At 46.7% G+C, this 18,456-nt stretch overlaps 1 protein-coding gene across 1 annotated transcript in view; it reads left to right on the top strand.

Annotated features, from left to right (window-relative positions):
- Positions 1–18,456, top strand: part of FAM234B (family with sequence similarity 234 member B) — a 68,870-nt gene that overhangs the window by 23,493 nt on the left and 26,921 nt on the right. Inside the window, exons 2-3 of the mRNA XM_052640616.1 lie at positions 5,621–5,738; positions 16,758–17,156. Of these exons, the coding sequence (XP_052496576.1) occupies positions 5,621–5,738; positions 16,758–17,156 (517 nt within the window). The remainder of the gene's footprint in view (positions 1–5,620; positions 5,739–16,757; positions 17,157–18,456) is intronic.

Raw genomic sequence — 18,456 nt, 5'->3', positions numbered from 1 at the left:
TAGGTGTCTGTTACTGCTGGCATGCTTTTCTCTAGTTATGGAGAGTGGGGGCTACTCTTTCTTGTGGTGTGTGGGCTCTAGAGCTCGGGGTCAGTAGTTCCAGCCTGGACTTAGTTGCTGCTTGGCATGTGGGATCTTCCCTGACCAGGGATCAAACCTGTGTCCCTTGCATTGGGAAGTGGATTCTTATCCTCTCCGCCACCAATGTAGTCCCCATGCTATTGCTGTTATTTGCTATAGTGAAAGAAAGAAAGTGAAATTCACTCAGTTGTGTCTGACTGTTTGCAGCCCCATGGACTATACAGTCCATGGAATTCTTCAGGCCAGAATACTGCAGTGGGTAGCCTATCCCTTCTCCAGGGGATCTTCCTGACCCAGGAATCAAACAGGGGTCTCCTGCATTGCAGGCGGATTCTTTACCAACTGAGCTATCAGGAACGCCCACAGTATTTTTCCTTTTTGATCTCATAGGTATTGCTCCCTGATTCAATCTCTTTGGCACCCCTGTAGCAGCAGGGACAATACTCTGAGCCTGAGGCGTGTCTGCCAGAGAGTTCAGACTGGCCCTGGCCCTGCTGACGGATGGAGGAATGGTCATCCGTGGAGAGGCTGAGGAACCTCCCAGGAGAGCTTGCCCTTAGATGCAGCAGCAAGTCCTAACTCGGGACAACAAGCTCAGTTCCAGAGCGAAGCTTTAGTCCCTAGAAAAGAAGAATGTTTCTAAGTAGAGCAGAGCCTGACGACCCTCCCCAAAACTGAGGACTCAGGTCTGTATCCTGTAAAAATATGGGGTGACTGGGGTCGCAGAGACTGGCTCGAAGCTCACCAAACTGTTTCCTTTCCTTTCTACACCTATATCTCCCTGGCAAACCTATTTTGCATCTAGTTAGTTGCTCAGTTGTGTTGACTCCCTTTGCGACTCCAGCCCACCAGGACTGTAGCCCAGCAGGCTCCTCTGTCCATGGGATTCTCCAGGCAAGAATACTGGAGTGATTTGCCATTTCCTCCTCCAGGGGATCTTTCCAACCCAGGGATCAAACCTGCATTGCAGGCAGATTCTTTAGTATCTGTGCCACCAGGGAAGCCCATTTTGTTTCTAAGTTTTGGCTAAATAAATGTGGGCAGAGGTCACATATATCACCTCCAGTCCTGGCCCATAAACTTCCTGCATGATCATAAGATATAGATGATCCATTGGGGACTCGAAGGCCTTAGGGAGGAAGAAGCACCAGGCAGAAGAAGCTGGTTCCCTGAATGATCTGGAGGAATAGAGTCTCAGGGCTGATTATCCCCACCTTCACCTTGACCTTGCCATGAGCAGAAATGACCTGATTCTTGAAAACCACTGAAGTTTTAAGATTGTTGATAATGGCAATAACCTTGCCCCGACTGACTCACTGGGTAAAACAAATAGCACTGTTTAATGAAAATACTACATTTGACCTTGAGGAAAAGGCAGCATGGCATTTGTTTTTCTAATCAAGTGTCTAACACAGAAAGGACAGTCTTCCCCACCTGCCACTGCCCTGAACAGCTTTGACATTTCAACAGCACTCAAATATGAGGTGGCACTGGCTGGTGGGAGATACAGGAAGAAGTAACAGTTTCTGAAAGGAGGCAGAAATGGCCATGAGGCTTGGGACGGCTCCAGCGGTGCCAGGAGGGAGGGGTGGCAGCTGCTGTGAGGTACCGATTTCAAGAGGAAGTGGTAAAAGCTTGTAGGAGAGTCATGACCAGTAGAACGGAACGTATTGTCTAGAGAATGGGAAAGTACCAGATGATCAGATTTGCCTGTGAGCCCATGGAGGACGCTTGGAGATTTTTGAGCAATACTAGGGCTTCCCTGGCGGAGAAGGCAATGGCACCCCACTCCAGTACTCTTGCCTGGAAAATCCCATGGACGGAGGAGCCTGGTGGGCTGCAGTCCATAGGGTGGCTAAGAGTCGGACACGACTGAGCGACTTCGCTTTCACTTTTCACTTTCATGCATTGGAGGAGGAAATGGCAACGCACTCCAGTGTTCTTGCCTGGAGAGTTGGAGAGTCCCGGGGATGGTGAGCCTGGTGGGCTGCTGTCTATGGGGTCGCAGAGTCGGACACGACTGAAGTGACTGAAGCGACTGAGCAGCAACAGCCGGGCTTCCCTGGTGGCTCTGACAGTAAAGAATCTGCCTGCAGTGTTCGAGACCCGGGTTCAATCCCTGGGTCGGGAAGATTCCCTGGAGAAGGGAATGGCTACTCACTCCAGTATTCTTGCCTGGAGAAGGGAATGGCTACTCACTCCAGTATTCTTGCCTGGAGAATCCCCCGGACAGAGGAGCCTAGTGGGCCACAGTCCATGGGGTCATAGAGTTGGACACAACTGAAGGACTAATACATTGGGCATCACAATGGTCATAAAAATCAGCAAATACTGTTTTCCACCACAAAGTATTGGAAGCTTAGAAGGTGAGGAGGAACAGTCCCACTGCAGATCCTTGTAGGGAGACCAGAATAGGTTCTGCGGTTTCAGCTGTGACTGTCATATATAGAATTTCTTTTCTTCACGGCAGGCACAGTGGTCAGACAGGGTGGGCTGTCCTCAGGCTTGTCTTCCCAGCCCCCCAGTTTCACTCCTCCTATAGAGGTCAGGTAAGAAAGCCAGGAGGCCCAGGTGTTTGCATTTTCCAGGGTGCCCTCAGTGTCGGGGGTGGGGTGGGGGGCAGTTTGCACAGCAAGGCACTTAAGTCCGCCAGGTGACTAGAGAGCATGTCACAGGTTTTCTTTAGGTAAAAGTCGAGGATTCTGATTTGTTCGGTGGCTGCTTTGAGTTTTTCCCTGTAATTGAACGAAAGTACATTAAATGTGAGAAACACTGTTTTAAGCTGTGGTTCCTATGTTAAAATGAGGGGGAAAAGTGGAGGGGATGGGAGAGATTTCTGGAGTTAAGAGAGCCAAAGAGGAGGCAAGGTCAGGGAGCCAGGAGGGAGGGACTCCTTGGCATCTGTGTCCCCCTGAAAATCATTCTGGCAGAGCTGGGGTGATGATGGGGAAAGGGGGAATGCCCAAAAGATTAGGCATAAAAAGGGCTAGAGATGCCATATCTGTGGGATGCACATACAATTACACACATGTGCTGCACAAATGTAAGTGCTATGGGTGATGATAGTTTTTTTTTTAATGCATGCTATTATTCTCTTTTCCTTTTTAGAATTTTATTTTTATTTATTTGATTTATTTGGGGGGCCACACCTGTGTAAAACCTTAGTTCCCTGAAAAGTGAAAGTGAAGGTATTCGTGGCTCAGTGCCTCTGCATGGACTGCAGCCTGCCAGACTCCTCTGACCATGGGATTCTCCAGGCAAGAATACTGGAGTGGGTTGCCATTTCCTTCTCCAGGGGATCTTCCCCACCCAGGGATCGTACCTAGGTCTTCTGCATTGCAGGTGGAGTGTTTACCCTTAGGTCCCTGACCCAGGGATCAAATCTGTGCCCCCTGCAATGGAAGTGTGGATTCTTAGCCACTAGACCACCAGGGATGTCCCAACAGTATAGTTTTAAGAAAAGTTTTAATCAAACTTTGTACAACTTAATTAAAAATTAAAAAAAAATTTTGGCCATACTGTGCGGCTTTTGGGATCTTAGTTACCTGGCCAGGGATTGAACCTCGGTCCAAGGCAATGAAAGCCTGAGTCTTCACCATTGGATCACCAGGAAATTCCCTTGTACAATTTATTTTACTTTCATCACATAAAAAGGGATGTGATGAAAAGAAAAATGGACAGATTTTCTCCTTCCCTGCTCTCCTGTGTTTCTGGCTATTTCAGCTCACAGGCATCCTCTCCCAGAAACTCAAGTTCCTATCCTACAGCAGAAACTGATTCTACTCAGCTTAAAGGTTATTTTTCTCGGTCTTTAGATCTCAAGGATGTGTTCCAGTTAGCTAATCTGATATCAGGTAAGCCTCTACTGGTTTACTGTGACCGGTCATGGTGCTTTTCTTAGATGACCTACATAGATGTCAAACATGGTTTTTAATCATACCTCCAGAGAAGTGTCAGTGGACATTTTGGGAATGGTAGTACACACAACGAATAAACAACTAATTTTACTAATCTGTTAAAGTATTATTAAATTTATTATTAAGTTATTAGGGGGCTTCCCTGGTGACTCAGAGGTTAAAGCGTCTGCCTGCATTGTGGGAGACCTGGGTTCGATCCCTGGGTCAGGAAGATTCCCGGGAGAAGGAAACGGCAACCGACTCCAGTATTCTTGCCTGGAGAATCCCATGGATGGAGGAGCCTGGTGGGCTACAGTCCACATGGTTGCAAAGAGTTGGACATGATTGAGCAACTTAACTAACTAATTAAAGTATTATTAAATTTATTATTGTTATTTCATTGTCAAAAAGTAATAAATTATTAATAAAAAGGAGAGCTAACACAAAACACGCAGTGCCACACATGGTTCTGTGTGCTTTGCATGTCTCCATTTAATTCTCAGGAGGGCTTCCTTGTTGGCTCAGAAGGTAAAGACTCCACCTGTAATATGGAGGACCCAAGTTTGATCTCTGGGTGGGGAAGATCCCCTGAAGAAGGGCATGGCAACCCACTCCAGTATTCTTGCCTGGAGAATCCCATGGTTAGAGGAGCCTGCTGGGCTACAGTCCATGGGGTGGAAAAGAGTGGAACAAGATTGAAGTGACTCAGCATTCATGCTCATGCAAGCACGGCCTGGCTCCAGAATCTTCCCTCTGTCGATGTGAGTGATATTATATTTTTGTGTGGGGTAAAGTGCAGTGGAGATAACTGAAGAATGCTGGGAATGCCCCCACAGGACAGTCCTAAGACTGTTTCTCATGCAAATAAGGCAGTCCAAGTGAGAGAGCTCTTAGAACTTCTGTTTGCCACTAAGAAGTCACATCACCTTTATAGACCTTAGTTTTCTCTTCAGTAAAACATGGAATCTCTAAGGTCTGCTTCAGTTCTAAGATAAATACTGTCTTCAGCAGTCCTGGACTAAAATGCCTACCTCTTGGTGCCTGAGGGGAAGAAACAGGACTGGTCTTGCGTCCTTAGACCCTTCAAGCTGGAGGCTGCGGGGTAGGGTGCTGAGTGGATCCCTGTAAAGAACTGGTAACCAGAGATGAAGCTTAGAGCTCCAGGGGAAACCTCGCCTTTAACCTGAGAAACGTAGAGAAAACACACTTACTAGGTGCCTGCTGTGTGCTACGCGTTTTAAATAGATTATGTAATATCATCCTCACAATATGCTCCTGAAGTAGGTGCTATTATCTCCATATCTAAGCCTTAGGTTAGTCATACAAGTGACTTGCCCTAGATGGCCCAGCGAGGGATGCGGGCTGAATTCAAACCCGTCTGACTCCAAAGCCCAGGCGTATTTCACAACCCTTGCCTCCTATCTATTATCTCATTCCGTGCTCACTGCAAGCCCGTGGGCTGTATCAGATCCCCATTTCACGGGGGAGGAGAGTGAGGCTCAGAGCGGTGACTTGACCTGCCCAGTAAGGCATCTGTCCCGGAGGGGGCAGGGTGGAGGGGCAGGAGCGCGCACGTGGGCGCGGAGGCGGCAGCGGGCGCCTCCTCCAGGCCCTGCCACGCCGCCCGGCTCCCACCTTTTCAGGTCCCGGCCCCGCGCACCTCGGCTGCGAACTACACTTCCCGGCAGGACGCGAGCGCGCGCACGCGCACCGGGGCCTCCACCATGGCGACCGTGCTGTCCAGGGCGCTCAAGCTCCCCGGTAAGCTGCAACCTCGCGACCACCTCGCCCCCGCCGGACTTGGGGAGGTGAGGACTCCAGGCTCCCGGGGGCCAAGCCTATCGGAGTCTGGCCCCAACCCGAGCGGAGCTGCAGGCGCGCGGAGGCGAGACGGTGCAGCCCCCCCGCGGGCTGGGGTCCACGCGCCACCAGGGGGCAAAAGAGGCGCCCGGCGGGTCGGGGGTTGCCGGCGCGGGGCGAATCTGGGAAACGCGGGGGGAAGGACCCCGAAGGCGCGCCGGGATGGTGGCCTGGCGCTGCGGCGGCGGCAGCGGATGTCAGGGCGCGCGTCGCCGCTGTCCCCAGGGGAGGGCGATGAGGTTAGCATCCTTTCCCGAGCGCCGCGAAGGACCTACAGGAGGGTCTCCAACTCTTCCGTCTTGGGCTGGACTGGGGGTTGGGGGCACGAGGGCGGCAGGATGGCGAGTGACCCCTTTGGAGCAGCTTCTCCATTTAATGACAACATTGATGCGGTGAGGTAGGTGGAACAGGTATTTCCCCTCCTAAAAAATAAATTGTCAAATTGACTTGTCCAGGGTCGCACAAACAGCATAGGAAAAGCCTGGACTTGAACATGCGGGGTCTTCTGACTTTAGATTCTGGGCCTTGGGTTCCACTTGTTCAGCCTCGGGCTCCCAAGCCTGAGCATTTATGAGGATAATTTATTTGCACCGGTAAGTTGCAGATAATGGATGGAACATTCTGTTAAGGAGGCACTAGTGGTGAAGTCAGAGCTAATTCAGTACTTGGGGGCAACAGCTCCAGGTTTTTGTTTTTCCCTTAAACCTCCAGAATGGAACTGTCCTGCTAGAAACTTGCTATTTTGATAAAAGTATATTTATTCTGCTCAAATAAATTTTAGATTTTAAGGCTTTAGAAAAATTTATGCTTTTATAAGTTTGTTTGTTGTTTTTGATGTGGACCATTTTTAAAGTCTTTATTGAATTTATTACAGTATTGCTTCTGTTTTATGTTTTGTTTTGGTTTTTTTTTTGGCTGTGAGGCATGGGGGATCTTAGCTCCCTGACCAGGGATCAAACCTATACCCCCTGCGTTGGAAGGCAGTCTTAACCATTGGACTACCAAGGAAGTCCTACCTAAATACATTTTAAACATTAAACTATAAACTGTTTGTTTGCTGGTAAGTTGTTAGTGAGAAACACAGTTGCTTCCCTAGCATGGGTAGAAAGGGCTGATTGGGTGTCTGGCAGATACCCAGTGGAAGGTCCCTGTTCTCAAGGAGTTTCCAGTCTGCTATATTGTGCCATGACTGACACTGGGTTGGTTGTGAATTTGATATGAATTTGCATTTCTGCCCCCAGATTTCATGACTTTAGACACTTTTTCTTTGCACATGGTCTCATTATAACTTTGGAAGGAACGCTGATCTCTCTATTGGAGTGTGTATGTAACATTGGAATAGAATGGGGATAACCCTTTACCTGCAGGATTTATTTTGAAGAGAGTAGCTGTGTATATCCTTAGTGTAGGATAGTGTCCTCCCATGGGCTTCTCAGGGGACGAAGTGATAAAGACTCCACTCAGGAGACTTGGCTTCGATCCCTGTGTTGGGAAGATCCCCTGTAAGAGGAAATGACAACCCACTCCAGTATTCTTGCCTGGAGAATCCCATGGATAGAGGCACCTGGCAGGCTGTAGTCCATGGGGTCACAAAGAGTCAGACATGGCTGAGCACGCCTACATAGCATAGCATAGCTATCCTCCCAAGGGATAGTGGGATGTCAGACATATTTAGCTTTGTTTCTCCTTTTCTTTTAGATTCTTTCCCCCCTTGCGCCCCCTCTGAAGTGAAGTGAAAGTTGCTCAGTCGTGTCTGACTCTTTTCGACCCCATGGACTGTACAGTCCATGGAATTCTCCAGGCCAGAATACTGGAGTGGGTAGCCTTTCCCTTCTCTAGGGGATCTTCCCAACACAGGGATCAAACCCAGGTCTCCTGCATTGCCGGCAGATTCTCTACCAGCTGAGCCACAAGGGAAGCCCCTCGCCCCCTCACATATAGCTAATTGTCATTCTCAAAGGCTGGAAATGCGAAACAAAAAGTCTTGCTTTTGAAACTCTTGAGCTCTTTTGCATGCTGAGGCTTCATCGTTACTCCTGGACTATTCAGATGCAGTAAGTGTGTCAGCTGACCGGGTAGGGGAAGCACAGTCTGGTCCTGGACCTGTGTGTGTAGACGGCAGTAGGGCCCTGAGCACTCAGGTACTCTTGATACTTTTAGGTCCAGGTGATTGTAATTCAGTCACTAAGTCATGTCCGACTCTTTGTGACCCATGGAATGCAGCATGCCAGGCTTCCATCCATAACCAACTCCCGGAGCTTACCCAAACTCATGTTCATTGAGTTGGTGATGCCATCCAACTGTCTCATCCTCTGTTGTTGCCTTGCTCCTCCTGCCTTCAATCTTTCTCAGCATCAGGGTCTTTTCCAATGACTCAGTTCTTCGCATCAGTGGCCATAGTATTGGATCAGCATCAGTCCTTCCAGTGAATATTCAGGAGTGATTTCCTTTAGGATGGACTGGTTGGATCTCCTTGCAGTCCAAGGGACTCTCAAGAGTCTTCTCAAACACCACAGTTCAAAAGCATCAATTCTGGGGTGCTCAGCCTTCTTCACAGTCCAACTCTCACATCCATACATGACTACTGGAAAAACCATAGCTTTGACCACACAGACCTTTGTCAGCAAAGTGATGTCTCAACTTTTTAATATGGTGTCATAGTTTTTCTTCCAAGGAGCAAGTGTTGTTTAATTCCATGATTACAGTCACTGTCCACAGTGATTTTGGAGCCCCCCCAAAATGAAATCTGACACTGTTTCCACTTTTTCCCCATCTGTTTGCCATGAAGTGATGGGACCAGATGCCATGATGTTCCTTTTTTGAATGTTGAGTTTAGGCCCAGGAACAAAGGCTGTATGTTTTTTTTTAGGTGATGTGGGTCTTTTGGGTTTTTTCCTCATGCTTTTGCTTTTCTCCCTCTTGCCCTTTCTCCCTTCTACCACAAATACAACTGTTAACTTTTATATTAGGTAGAAGTTGCTTTCTGAGAGCCCTTTTTGGGTACTCTGTAATTGGGTGTGGGAAGCTGTCATCCTGTTTTGGCTACTGTATCATGTTACTTTAGTTAACGTCCTCACTATTTATTTGTTTATTTTTTACATTGAGTATCATTGACATATAACATTGTATTAGTTTCAGGTGTACTAATAATTTGATATTTGTAGATACTGCAAAATCACTACAATGACATCCTCACTATTTTTATGTGTAAGGACGCAGAATAGAATGGTGGTGAAGAGCATGAGAGTGACTTGGATTAATCCACTCTTTATCAGATTCTCTTTAACCTTTAGTTTCTTCATATGTAGTAATAATATTATTATGGAACCTTTCACTGTTAGCCACACAGTAGGGTTATTTGGCATAGTAAGAGATGGATGTTCTGAAGAAGTTTGTTGATCTTTGATATATGTTAATTATTCAGTAAGGGTCAGCTGTTATTATCTTCATCATTAGCACCGTGATCTGGAGAAGGCAATGGCACCCAACTCCAGTACTCTTGCCTGGAAAATCCCACGGACGGAGGAGCCTGGTGGGCTGCAGTCCATGGCGTCGCTAAGAGTCGGACACGACTAAGCGACTTCAGTTTCACTTTTCACTTTCCTGCATTGGGCAAGGAAATAGCAACCCACTCCAGTGTTCTTGCCTGGAGAATCCCAGGGACAGGGGAGCTTCATCGGCTGCCGTCTATGGGGTCGCGCAGAGTCGGACACAACTGAAGCGACTTAGCAGCAGCAGCAGCACTATGACCTTTGCAAATGTGGTAACTGGAGGGAGGCCTGATGTAATGTGCTCGTGGCCAGTGTCCATCAACCTGGTGAAGAAAGAACAGTCCCTGGGATGTCTTTCAGTTGCATATCCTTTCATCAAGCTCAAGATGGAAAGACGTTTGGCCGACATGCGTAGAATGCAGTTAATTAGTAACAGAAGGACAATGTGAGATTCATCAAGCAGCTGGTGGGGCAACTTATCTCTTAGAATATGTATTTTTAGTTCATTTAAAAGTTTAAAGGTCAAACACTGAAGGGAATAGAAGAGCATAATGTTATTGTAATGGTTTGTTTTATTATGTGTAACTTGGAATGATTCTGTGCCCTTGGATAAACTAATTCATGATGGGAGTGATTTACCTTTAGTTGCAGTGGAGTGTAGGCGATAGTCTGTGTAAAGTGTAGTGCATATCACAGAGTAGGATACGTTATAGTATGTTTTCCTGAAAACACTTGGGGCTGTACACTTGCATCTCTTTCCTGTTGATATTTTCCTCTATCTCATTTTGGGATTGCTGTTTGCCCAGCATCCTGTCTTTCTAAAAGTGACAGTCGTGGGAAGCTTATTTACAGTGATGTATTCTGAAATCGGGCTTCCCAGGTGGAACTAGTGGTAAAGAATCCACCTGGCAATGCAGGAGGGGTAAGAGACACAGGTTTTATTCCTGGGTCAGGAAGATTCCCTGGAGAAGGAAATGGCAACCCACTCGGACAGAGGAGCCTGGCAGGCCACAGTCCATGGGGTTGCAGAGTCGGACACAGCTGAGCGTCTAAGCACATTCTGAAATCAGTGTCCTCTCTTTATTTTCTGAAAACCTTTCATTGACTAAAAATGTGGGTGGCGGCTGAAATCAGCAGACAAGAGGTTGGTAAAATTCCCTGAGGTTCGAAGCATGGATTGGATGTTACTCCTCAGCCTGAATATAACTTTAGGCAAGTGATGTACTATATATTTCACTCTTTTTCCGTGAATAGATAGAAAACATATTTTACTTAGGACTTCTGTAATTGAAACTTGCTGTAATAATTAAGAGGAAGGTTGCTTTTCCATGTTCTGGAAAAATACATATTAATAGTAAAAAAAGTCAATATTTGTTTTCCTCTGTAATTTGGCCAAGCACTGGTTGTAATCTGTGATCCCTTAAAGAAAGCATATGTGATCTTTTGTGCTTGCCTCTGTATTTCAGAAATATCATGTCTGGGTCAGTTCTTGGATTTTGCGGTCTCATTTTCTTTCTTTGAGGATTTTTCCATATTGCCACACTGTCATTTAGTAATGTGTTTTGCTGTGGAGAAGTCAGCCTGATTTTTGTTCCCACTGTTCGTGACTTGCTTTTTTTTCTCTTGGGCTGACTGCCGCTCACAGGAGTCTGTCTTTGTCCTTGAAGTTCTTTGCCTTTACTAGGATATATTTCAGCATTGATTGCTCTGTATCAGTTTTTCTTGAGACTCAGTGGGCACCTTATTCTGCAGTTTCAGGTCTTGCTCTACTGCAGGAACCTTTTTCGTATGGGCTTCCCTGGTGGCTCAGATTATAAAGAATCCACCTGCAATGCAGGAGACCTGGGTTTGATCCCTGGGTTGGGAGGATCTCCTGGAGAAGGGCACGGCAGCCCACTCCCGTATTCTTGCCTGGAGAATCCCATGGACAGAGGAGCCTGATGGGCTACAGTCCATGGGATCCCAGAGGGTTGGACATGACTGAGCAACTAACACTTAACTGCAGGAGCTTTATTTGTATGTCTTTTAAATCATTTTTGGTTTCATTTTCTTTTCTATTTTCTTCTTCAGTTACATGTAGATTGGATCACTTTTGTCCCTCTATATCTGTCCTTTTCTTTCTAGTCCTTTTAAATACCTTGCTATTTTTCTTATGAAGTGCCACGATAGTACAGCCTTCAAGCCAGACTGCCTGGGATTGAATCCTTGGACTATCACTTATTTGCTGTTTAACTATGGGCTGGCTACTTAAACTTCCAAACCTCAGTTTCCTCATCTTTAAAATGGAGATAATATTGTGTCTGCCTCAAAGAGTTGCTGTGATAATTTACTGAGCTAAGGCAGTTAAAGGGCTTGAAAGAGAGTATAGTAAGTGCGCAAAACTGCCAGCCCTTGTTATTTCCATTTCATCTCGCTTGATTTTCACAGTCTAACCTTAACATCTCTATGCTCTTTTCAGCCATTTAGGTTCTTTTTGCCGATTCCAATAAGGGGATTGTTTTATTGTAAGACTGTATTATTCTTTTCTTCCATCATTTTCCCGAGTCCTCCTTGTTTACTTTTCATCTTCTCTGTTGAATCATTGTTTCTTCTTAGAAATGTTCTGTTTTTCCATGAACCCTTATTTCAGAGAAGATAATTGCTTGAATTTCTTGGATTCTAGGGGGAAGTATCTGTTACTGTTTCTTCCATTTTGTGGTTTCATTTGTCCAGCATTTGTTCTGTAGCTGGGTTTTTGTTTGCTGGGTTTTGTTATAATTTCTTTCTTGAATGTTTGTAGAACTTTGCAGTAGCTTATGGACTGAGTACTAATGACGGCTGTGTTCTGATTTCTATTCGTATTTAGATGGGTGGCTGTTTTACAGCCAGCTATTGGCTGCCTGGTGGGCAGAGGCTGAATGAATTTGGGCAGCTGAGGCTGGAACCTAATCTAGGCTGTCAACTCAAATCCCTTTCCCGCCAGTGCTCTCCCTTTGTGGAGGTTGCTTTCGTCACAGGCTGGCATTTGTCACGGGGCCTCAGAGTGCTGGTTCAGCATGTACTTCTGTTTCTTATTGTGTGCGCATGATCAGTCATGTCCGATTCTGCGACCCCATGGATGGTAGCCCACCAGACTCCCCTGTCCATGGGTTTTGCAGGCAAGGATAGTGGAATGGGTTGCCATTTTCTCCTCCAGGAGATCTTCCCGACCCAAGGATCAAACCCGCATCTCCTGTGTCTCCTGCATTGCAGGCGGATTCTTTACCCTGTAAGCCCTTGGGGAAGTCCCTTGTTACTTGTGCCAGCTATCAGTTTATTGACCCTGAGCTCCACGTTCATTTTTGTTGTCTGATCTGCAAACGTGGATCTGGACCCTTTAAATACCACGTTTGTCCTTCTGGGCTACAGTCTCCCCATTCTAGGTTACCTTTTGGATTTCTCTTCCCAGATTTATATTTACTTTCCTCTCACTGTTTAATCATTCTCTGCATGAAACTGTCCTGTTTGAATTAGTGGCTGGTTTCTGTCTCCTGATTGGACCCACACTGTCCAAAAAAATCCGCCCCTTGAGAACTGCCAATGTTACCTTTTCTAACCTGTCGCGCTGCCAGCCTGCTTCTTGTAAAGAGAAAAGCTCGTTCTCTTTCTTCTTCAGTCTTATCTTGGCTGTTCACGCCATGGTGTTGAATGAGGCTCATTGATGCTTCTGGGACCCCCAAGCTTTGTCTTTCTGAGGAGAAGATTATTTGGTTTGGCTTTGTATCTGGGGAACAAGGGAGGCAGCGCAACTGATTGGTTAGAGCCGTGGATTCTAATCAAAAATTGCCTGAGGTTGAATCCTGGCTTTTCTTGTTAATTCTGTGATCTCAGGCAACTGCCCTCTTTATATTTTAATCTTCTTGTTGATAAAATGGGGATAATAATGGCACCTACCTCCTGGAGTGGTTGTGAGGATTAAATGCGTTAACCCCTGTAAGCGCATGGACCAGTGCCTGGCGTACTAGCTCTTAGTACATTTCCATTGGTCATCCATGTCGTCACTATTATTAATTCCGTGAACTCGGCTCCTTGCTGGAGACCTGAGATGTATGTCCCTATTCTTACTGTACTTCCTCAGTTGGATGCAAGTTTCACTGCCTTTGGCAATGACTTTTCATAAATTACAGTTTGGGGATGTGGCTGTTTCCTTTTTTATTCTTTTTCTATTTTTGTTTCTTTTTCTTCCCCTCTGGTTTTAGGGAGAGACTGACAGAAAGGCCATCCTCTGCCATCGTTAACTAGCAGCACATAATCTTTTTAGAGGGACCAGTTCGACAGAGGCTTTGATTTTCAAAGAATGCTTGTAATTTATAGATTTATTAAAGAATTTACAAGTCTCTGCAGCATTTGCAGTCAAGTTCTCTTCTTCCTGTGATAGTATATCATAAAATGAAAATGGATTTCCTTTAAACTGTTTTTTTCACTAGTATTACAGTCATAATTTCACTTTGGGCAGAGATGCTATTTTAGGCTGTATTTGTTGCTGGCTGGAAACTGACTAGGAAGATGGAATTCAGTTAGTGTCCATGCTGAATTTTTCGCTTGATGCTAAAAATCATGTAATTGTAGGACGGCTTGAGCGTATGTAGAAAGTGCTTTGGAGTTTTAGTTGAATCAGGTGTTGAATCAGTGTTAGCTGAATCAGTGATGGGATGACCAAGAAAGCTGGCCTGATCCTAGGTGGTGGTGGTGGTTTTTCAGTGGCTTAGTTGTGTGTCTTTGTGACCCCATGGGCTACAGCACGCAAGCCTTCCCTGTTTTCCACTATGTCCGGAGTTTGCTCAGGTTCATGTCCACCGAGTCAGTGATTCTATCCAACCATCTCATCCTCTGTCACCCCCTTCTCCTCCTGCCTTCAGTCTTTCCCAGCATCAGGGTCTTTTCCGGTGAGTCAGCTCTTTGCATCAGGTGGCCTAAGTACTGGAGCTTCAGCTTCAGCGTCAGTCTTTCCAATGAATATTTAGGGTAGATTTCCTTTAGGATTGACTGGTTTGATCCTAGTTACAGGTTTTGAATTGTAGTGGCCCCTCTGCCCTCCCCTGGTCAGACTGCACCCCTGGGACCATATTCAGGTCTGGGAACTGTCCTTTGAAGAGCATGGGCATGTTGTGTCCAGAGGAGAGGGACCAAGGTGTCATGGACACTTGAAATAATGCTTCTTCAAGTAATGGGTTGAAGTGGTAGAGATATTTAACCTGGGGATGAGGAGAAGGGGTGAGGGCAGAGAAGAGATAGAATACCAACAGTAATAACAGAAGCTGAAATTTACTGAGCTTGACTCTTACGTCAGCACGGAGAACCATGTGTGTATTATTTAATCCTCATGACAGTGGCTCATTGGTAAAGAATCTGCCTGCCAGTGCAGGAAATGCAATGCAGGAGACACAGTTTCAATCCCTGGGTTGGGAAGATCCCTTGGAGAAGGAAATGGCAACCCACTCCAGTATTCTTGCTTTGGAAATTCCATGGACAGAGGAGCCTGGTGGGCTACAGTCCATGGGGTCGCAAAAGAACTGGACACGACTTAGTGACTAAACAACCATAATAAGCCTGAAATAAAGGCATAAACTCCTCCAGTTGCTGGCACTTAGGGCAGGGGGCGGCTTGGGAGGAGGAAGGTTTAACCCCCCAACCCCCGTAAATGTCCGCCTCCTGCCACCCCAGCAAAGATATGATCTAAATAAAACTGGGGTGCTTATTGTGTAAAGCAGTGTCAAGACAAGTCCTCCATCTCCACATGCCTGCTAGATTCCACCACTCCCAGCCTGCAGGATCAGAATAGCAATTTTCAGGTAACCACTGTTTATTGAAACATGTACTGAAAGGGTGTTAGACTCTCAGGAAGGTTCTCAAAACTAGTTTTTGGTAAGATGTCTCCAGGTGGCTTTCAGCATTTGACTTTCTTCGTGGTTTCCGTAGAAACAGTTGTCTGCTAAGTCGCTTCAGTTGTGACTGACTCTTTGGGACACCATGAACTGTAGCCCACCAGGCTCCTCTGTCCATGGACTTCTCTAGGCAAGAATACTGGAGTGGGTTGTCATTTCCTCCTAGAGGGTATCCTCCCAACCCAGGGATTGAACCCGAGTCTCTTACATCTGCTGCGTTGGCAGGAGGGTTCTTTACCGCTTGTGCCACCTGTGAAGCCCAGAAGCAACTGCGAAGTCACACATGTTGGCCTGTGAGGAGCGGTGTGCAGAGAACAATGGTTCAGAAAGTTTAGAGGAGTCATGGGACAGATTGGAACATCACTACTCTAAGAAAATCAAAGGAAATATACACATTAGGTGTATGCAAGGTGTTCTTTGGAAGGACTGATGCTAAAGCTGAAACTCCAATATTTTGGCCACCTCATGCGAAGAGTTGACTCATTGGAAAAGATCCTGATGCTGGGAGGGATTGGGGGCAGGAGGAGAAGGTGACGACTGAGGATGAGATGGCTGGATGGCATCACCAACTTGATGGACGTGAGTCTGAGTGAACTCCGGGAGTTGGTGATGGACAGGGAGGTCTGGCGTGCTGCGATTCATGGGGTTGCAAAGAGTTGGACACGACTGAGCGACTGAACTGAACCGAACTGAACTGAAGGCCCATGGAAGAGCCATGGTCTTTTCGTTACTGAGAATCACACAAACTAACAGAACTTTAAAAAAAAACTAGTATTTGAAGTTAGCTATTTTCTGTTTCTTTTTGAACGTTCTTAAACTCATGAAAGTGATAATTCTAGAACAGCAGTGCCCAACCTTTTTAGCACCAGGGACTGGCTTGGTGGAATACTAGATCCCTCTTATGGGCTGTTTACAGGAGGGTTCGTACTTTTATGAGAATCTAATGCCGCCACTGATTTGACAGAAGGCAGAGCTCAGACAGTGATGTGAGTGATGGAGTGTGTATGTGTGTGCGTGCACGAGCGCCCAGTCCTGTCTGACTCTCTGCAACCCCATGGACTGTAGCCTGCCAGGCTCCTCTGTCCCTGGGATTTCCCAGGCAAGAGTACTAGAGCAGGTTGCCATTCCCTTCTCCAGGGGATCTTCGTAACCCAGGGATTCCTTATCTCTTGCATTGACAGGCAGGTTCTTTACCAGCTGAGCCACAGGGGAAGCTGAGTGATGGGGAATGGCTATAAATACAGATGGAGCTTTACTTGCTCACCCACCTCTTAGCTCCTGCTGTGTGACCCAGTTCTCTGTTGGGGAGCCCTGTTCCAGAGCACTGTGATTTTCTTTCTTTTTCTCCCCCATCCTTTCCCCGCTTTTGCTGGCATCTGTTTTTATAGATGGCTCCACGGTCCAGGCTTATCAGCCTAGACCTGTTCTGTTCTGTGTGTTCTCCTAGGTGTTTCCAGTTTCCGTGTGTTGACTGAAGGGTCTTCCTTGCAAGTCCGCCTTGACCATCTGGCTTTCTGTCTTTTCAGGAAAGAAAAGCCCGGACCTGGGGGAGTATGACCCCCTCACACAGGCCGACAGTGATGAGAGTGAAGATGATCTGGTGCTTAACCTGCAGCAGAAGAACGGAGGGGTCAAGAATGGGAAGAGCCCACTGGGGGAGGCACCGGAGCCCGACTCGGATGCCGAGGTTGCAGGGGCTGGGAAGCCACGTCTCTCCGAGGTCACCCCCGAGGGGTACCCCTTGGATCCCCTGGGGGCCCTGGACCAGAAGGCGGCCTCCTCTGTCGTGTCCTACGTGCGCACATCCGTCTTTCTGCTGATGCTGGTGGTCTCCATGGTCCTAGTGCTCGTGTGTGCTTTCCTGATCCCCTGTCCCCCCCGAGACCTGCACAGCACGTGGAGTCGCCACCTGGGTCCCCAGGGAGGTAAGCGGCTGGAGGGGGTAGGGTGGGGGGGTTTCAGTCTGTAAAACTCCATCGCGTGTCATTCTGGAAAGTGCCTGATGACACTGAAAATTTTCTTCAAGTCTTTACATGTTAATGCATGTCACCTACCATTTCTCTTGCTGTGTGCAGAGACGGTTTGGAAGTTAAGGTTGGACATAAGACGAAAAGATGGATTGGTACGGTTCCAAAATCTTGGGAGGATGGCTGGCTGTGTTTCTACTGGGGAAGGTCTTATTTGGATGCGGAGAGGAGAAAGCCCTGGTTTGCTGGGCTCCAGATGTGCAGCTGAGGCTGGATCGGGAGGGCAGAGCCGGGGGAAGGAAGATTCACAGAGAAAGCAAAGCTCCCATCCTGGCCAGGCCAGAGGCCTTGTAGGGCTCCTGTAGGGCACTTGGGCAGTCGCTGATCGTGGAAGCCTGGTCTAAATGGAATTTTCGAATAATTGTTTAAAATTTATTTTTTATTGAAATATAGTTGATTTGGGGGGCCTCCCTGGTGGCTCAGAGGGCAAAGAATCTGCTTGCAGTGCAGGAGACCTGGGTTCAATCCCTGGGTGGGGAAGCTCCCCTGGAGGAGGAAATGGCAGCCCACTCCAGTATTCTTGTCTGGAGAATCCCATGGACAGAGGAGCCTGGTGGGCTACAGTTCATGGGGTCGCAGAGAGTTGGGCATGACAAAAGGAATAACAGTTTCACCTTCATAGTTGATTTACAATGTTGCATTAGCTCCTGCTGTACAGCAAAGTGATTCAGTTTTATCTGTATAGCTTCTTTTTTAGATCCTTTCCACTATGAGCTCTCACTGGATATTGAATATAGTTCCGTGTGCTCTACAGTAGGACATTGTTATTTATGAAAGAATTTCTTTTCCAGAGAAAGAGAGTTGCTTTGTTGCAGTAACTTTTTTTTTTCCTGCTCTTAATGGTTGGAATGTTGCTACCGAAGTAATTCTGGCTATTTTGACTCATTTTGGAGCAGGTTTCTTTATTTTTTATTTTTATTATATTTTTTATTGAAGGAAAGATTCTTTAAATTTTACAGTGCTTTACAGTTTTCAGAAGTTTCTCACCTGTAGTTTCCTATAATCCCATAATAGCCGCTTTTAACAAAATCCTCTATGTTGCTCTGCCCGTCTTTCCTCTTCGCCACTGGTAACTTTTAGTTTGTTCCCTGTAGCTGTGAGTCTGCTTCTTTTTTTGTTAGAGTCACTGTTTTGTTGTATTTTTGAGATTCTACATAGAAGTGATCCTGCACAGTATTTGTCTTTCGTCTGCCTCATT

The sequence above is a fragment of the Budorcas taxicolor genome, chromosome 5, assembly GCF_023091745.1.
Source record: "Budorcas taxicolor isolate Tak-1 chromosome 5, Takin1.1, whole genome shotgun sequence".
In the NCBI taxonomy this organism is placed as follows: domain Eukaryota; kingdom Metazoa; phylum Chordata; class Mammalia; order Artiodactyla; family Bovidae; genus Budorcas; species Budorcas taxicolor.
Note: the sequence above shows the minus strand (reverse complement) of the source record. Positions and strands in the feature narration are given on the sequence as shown.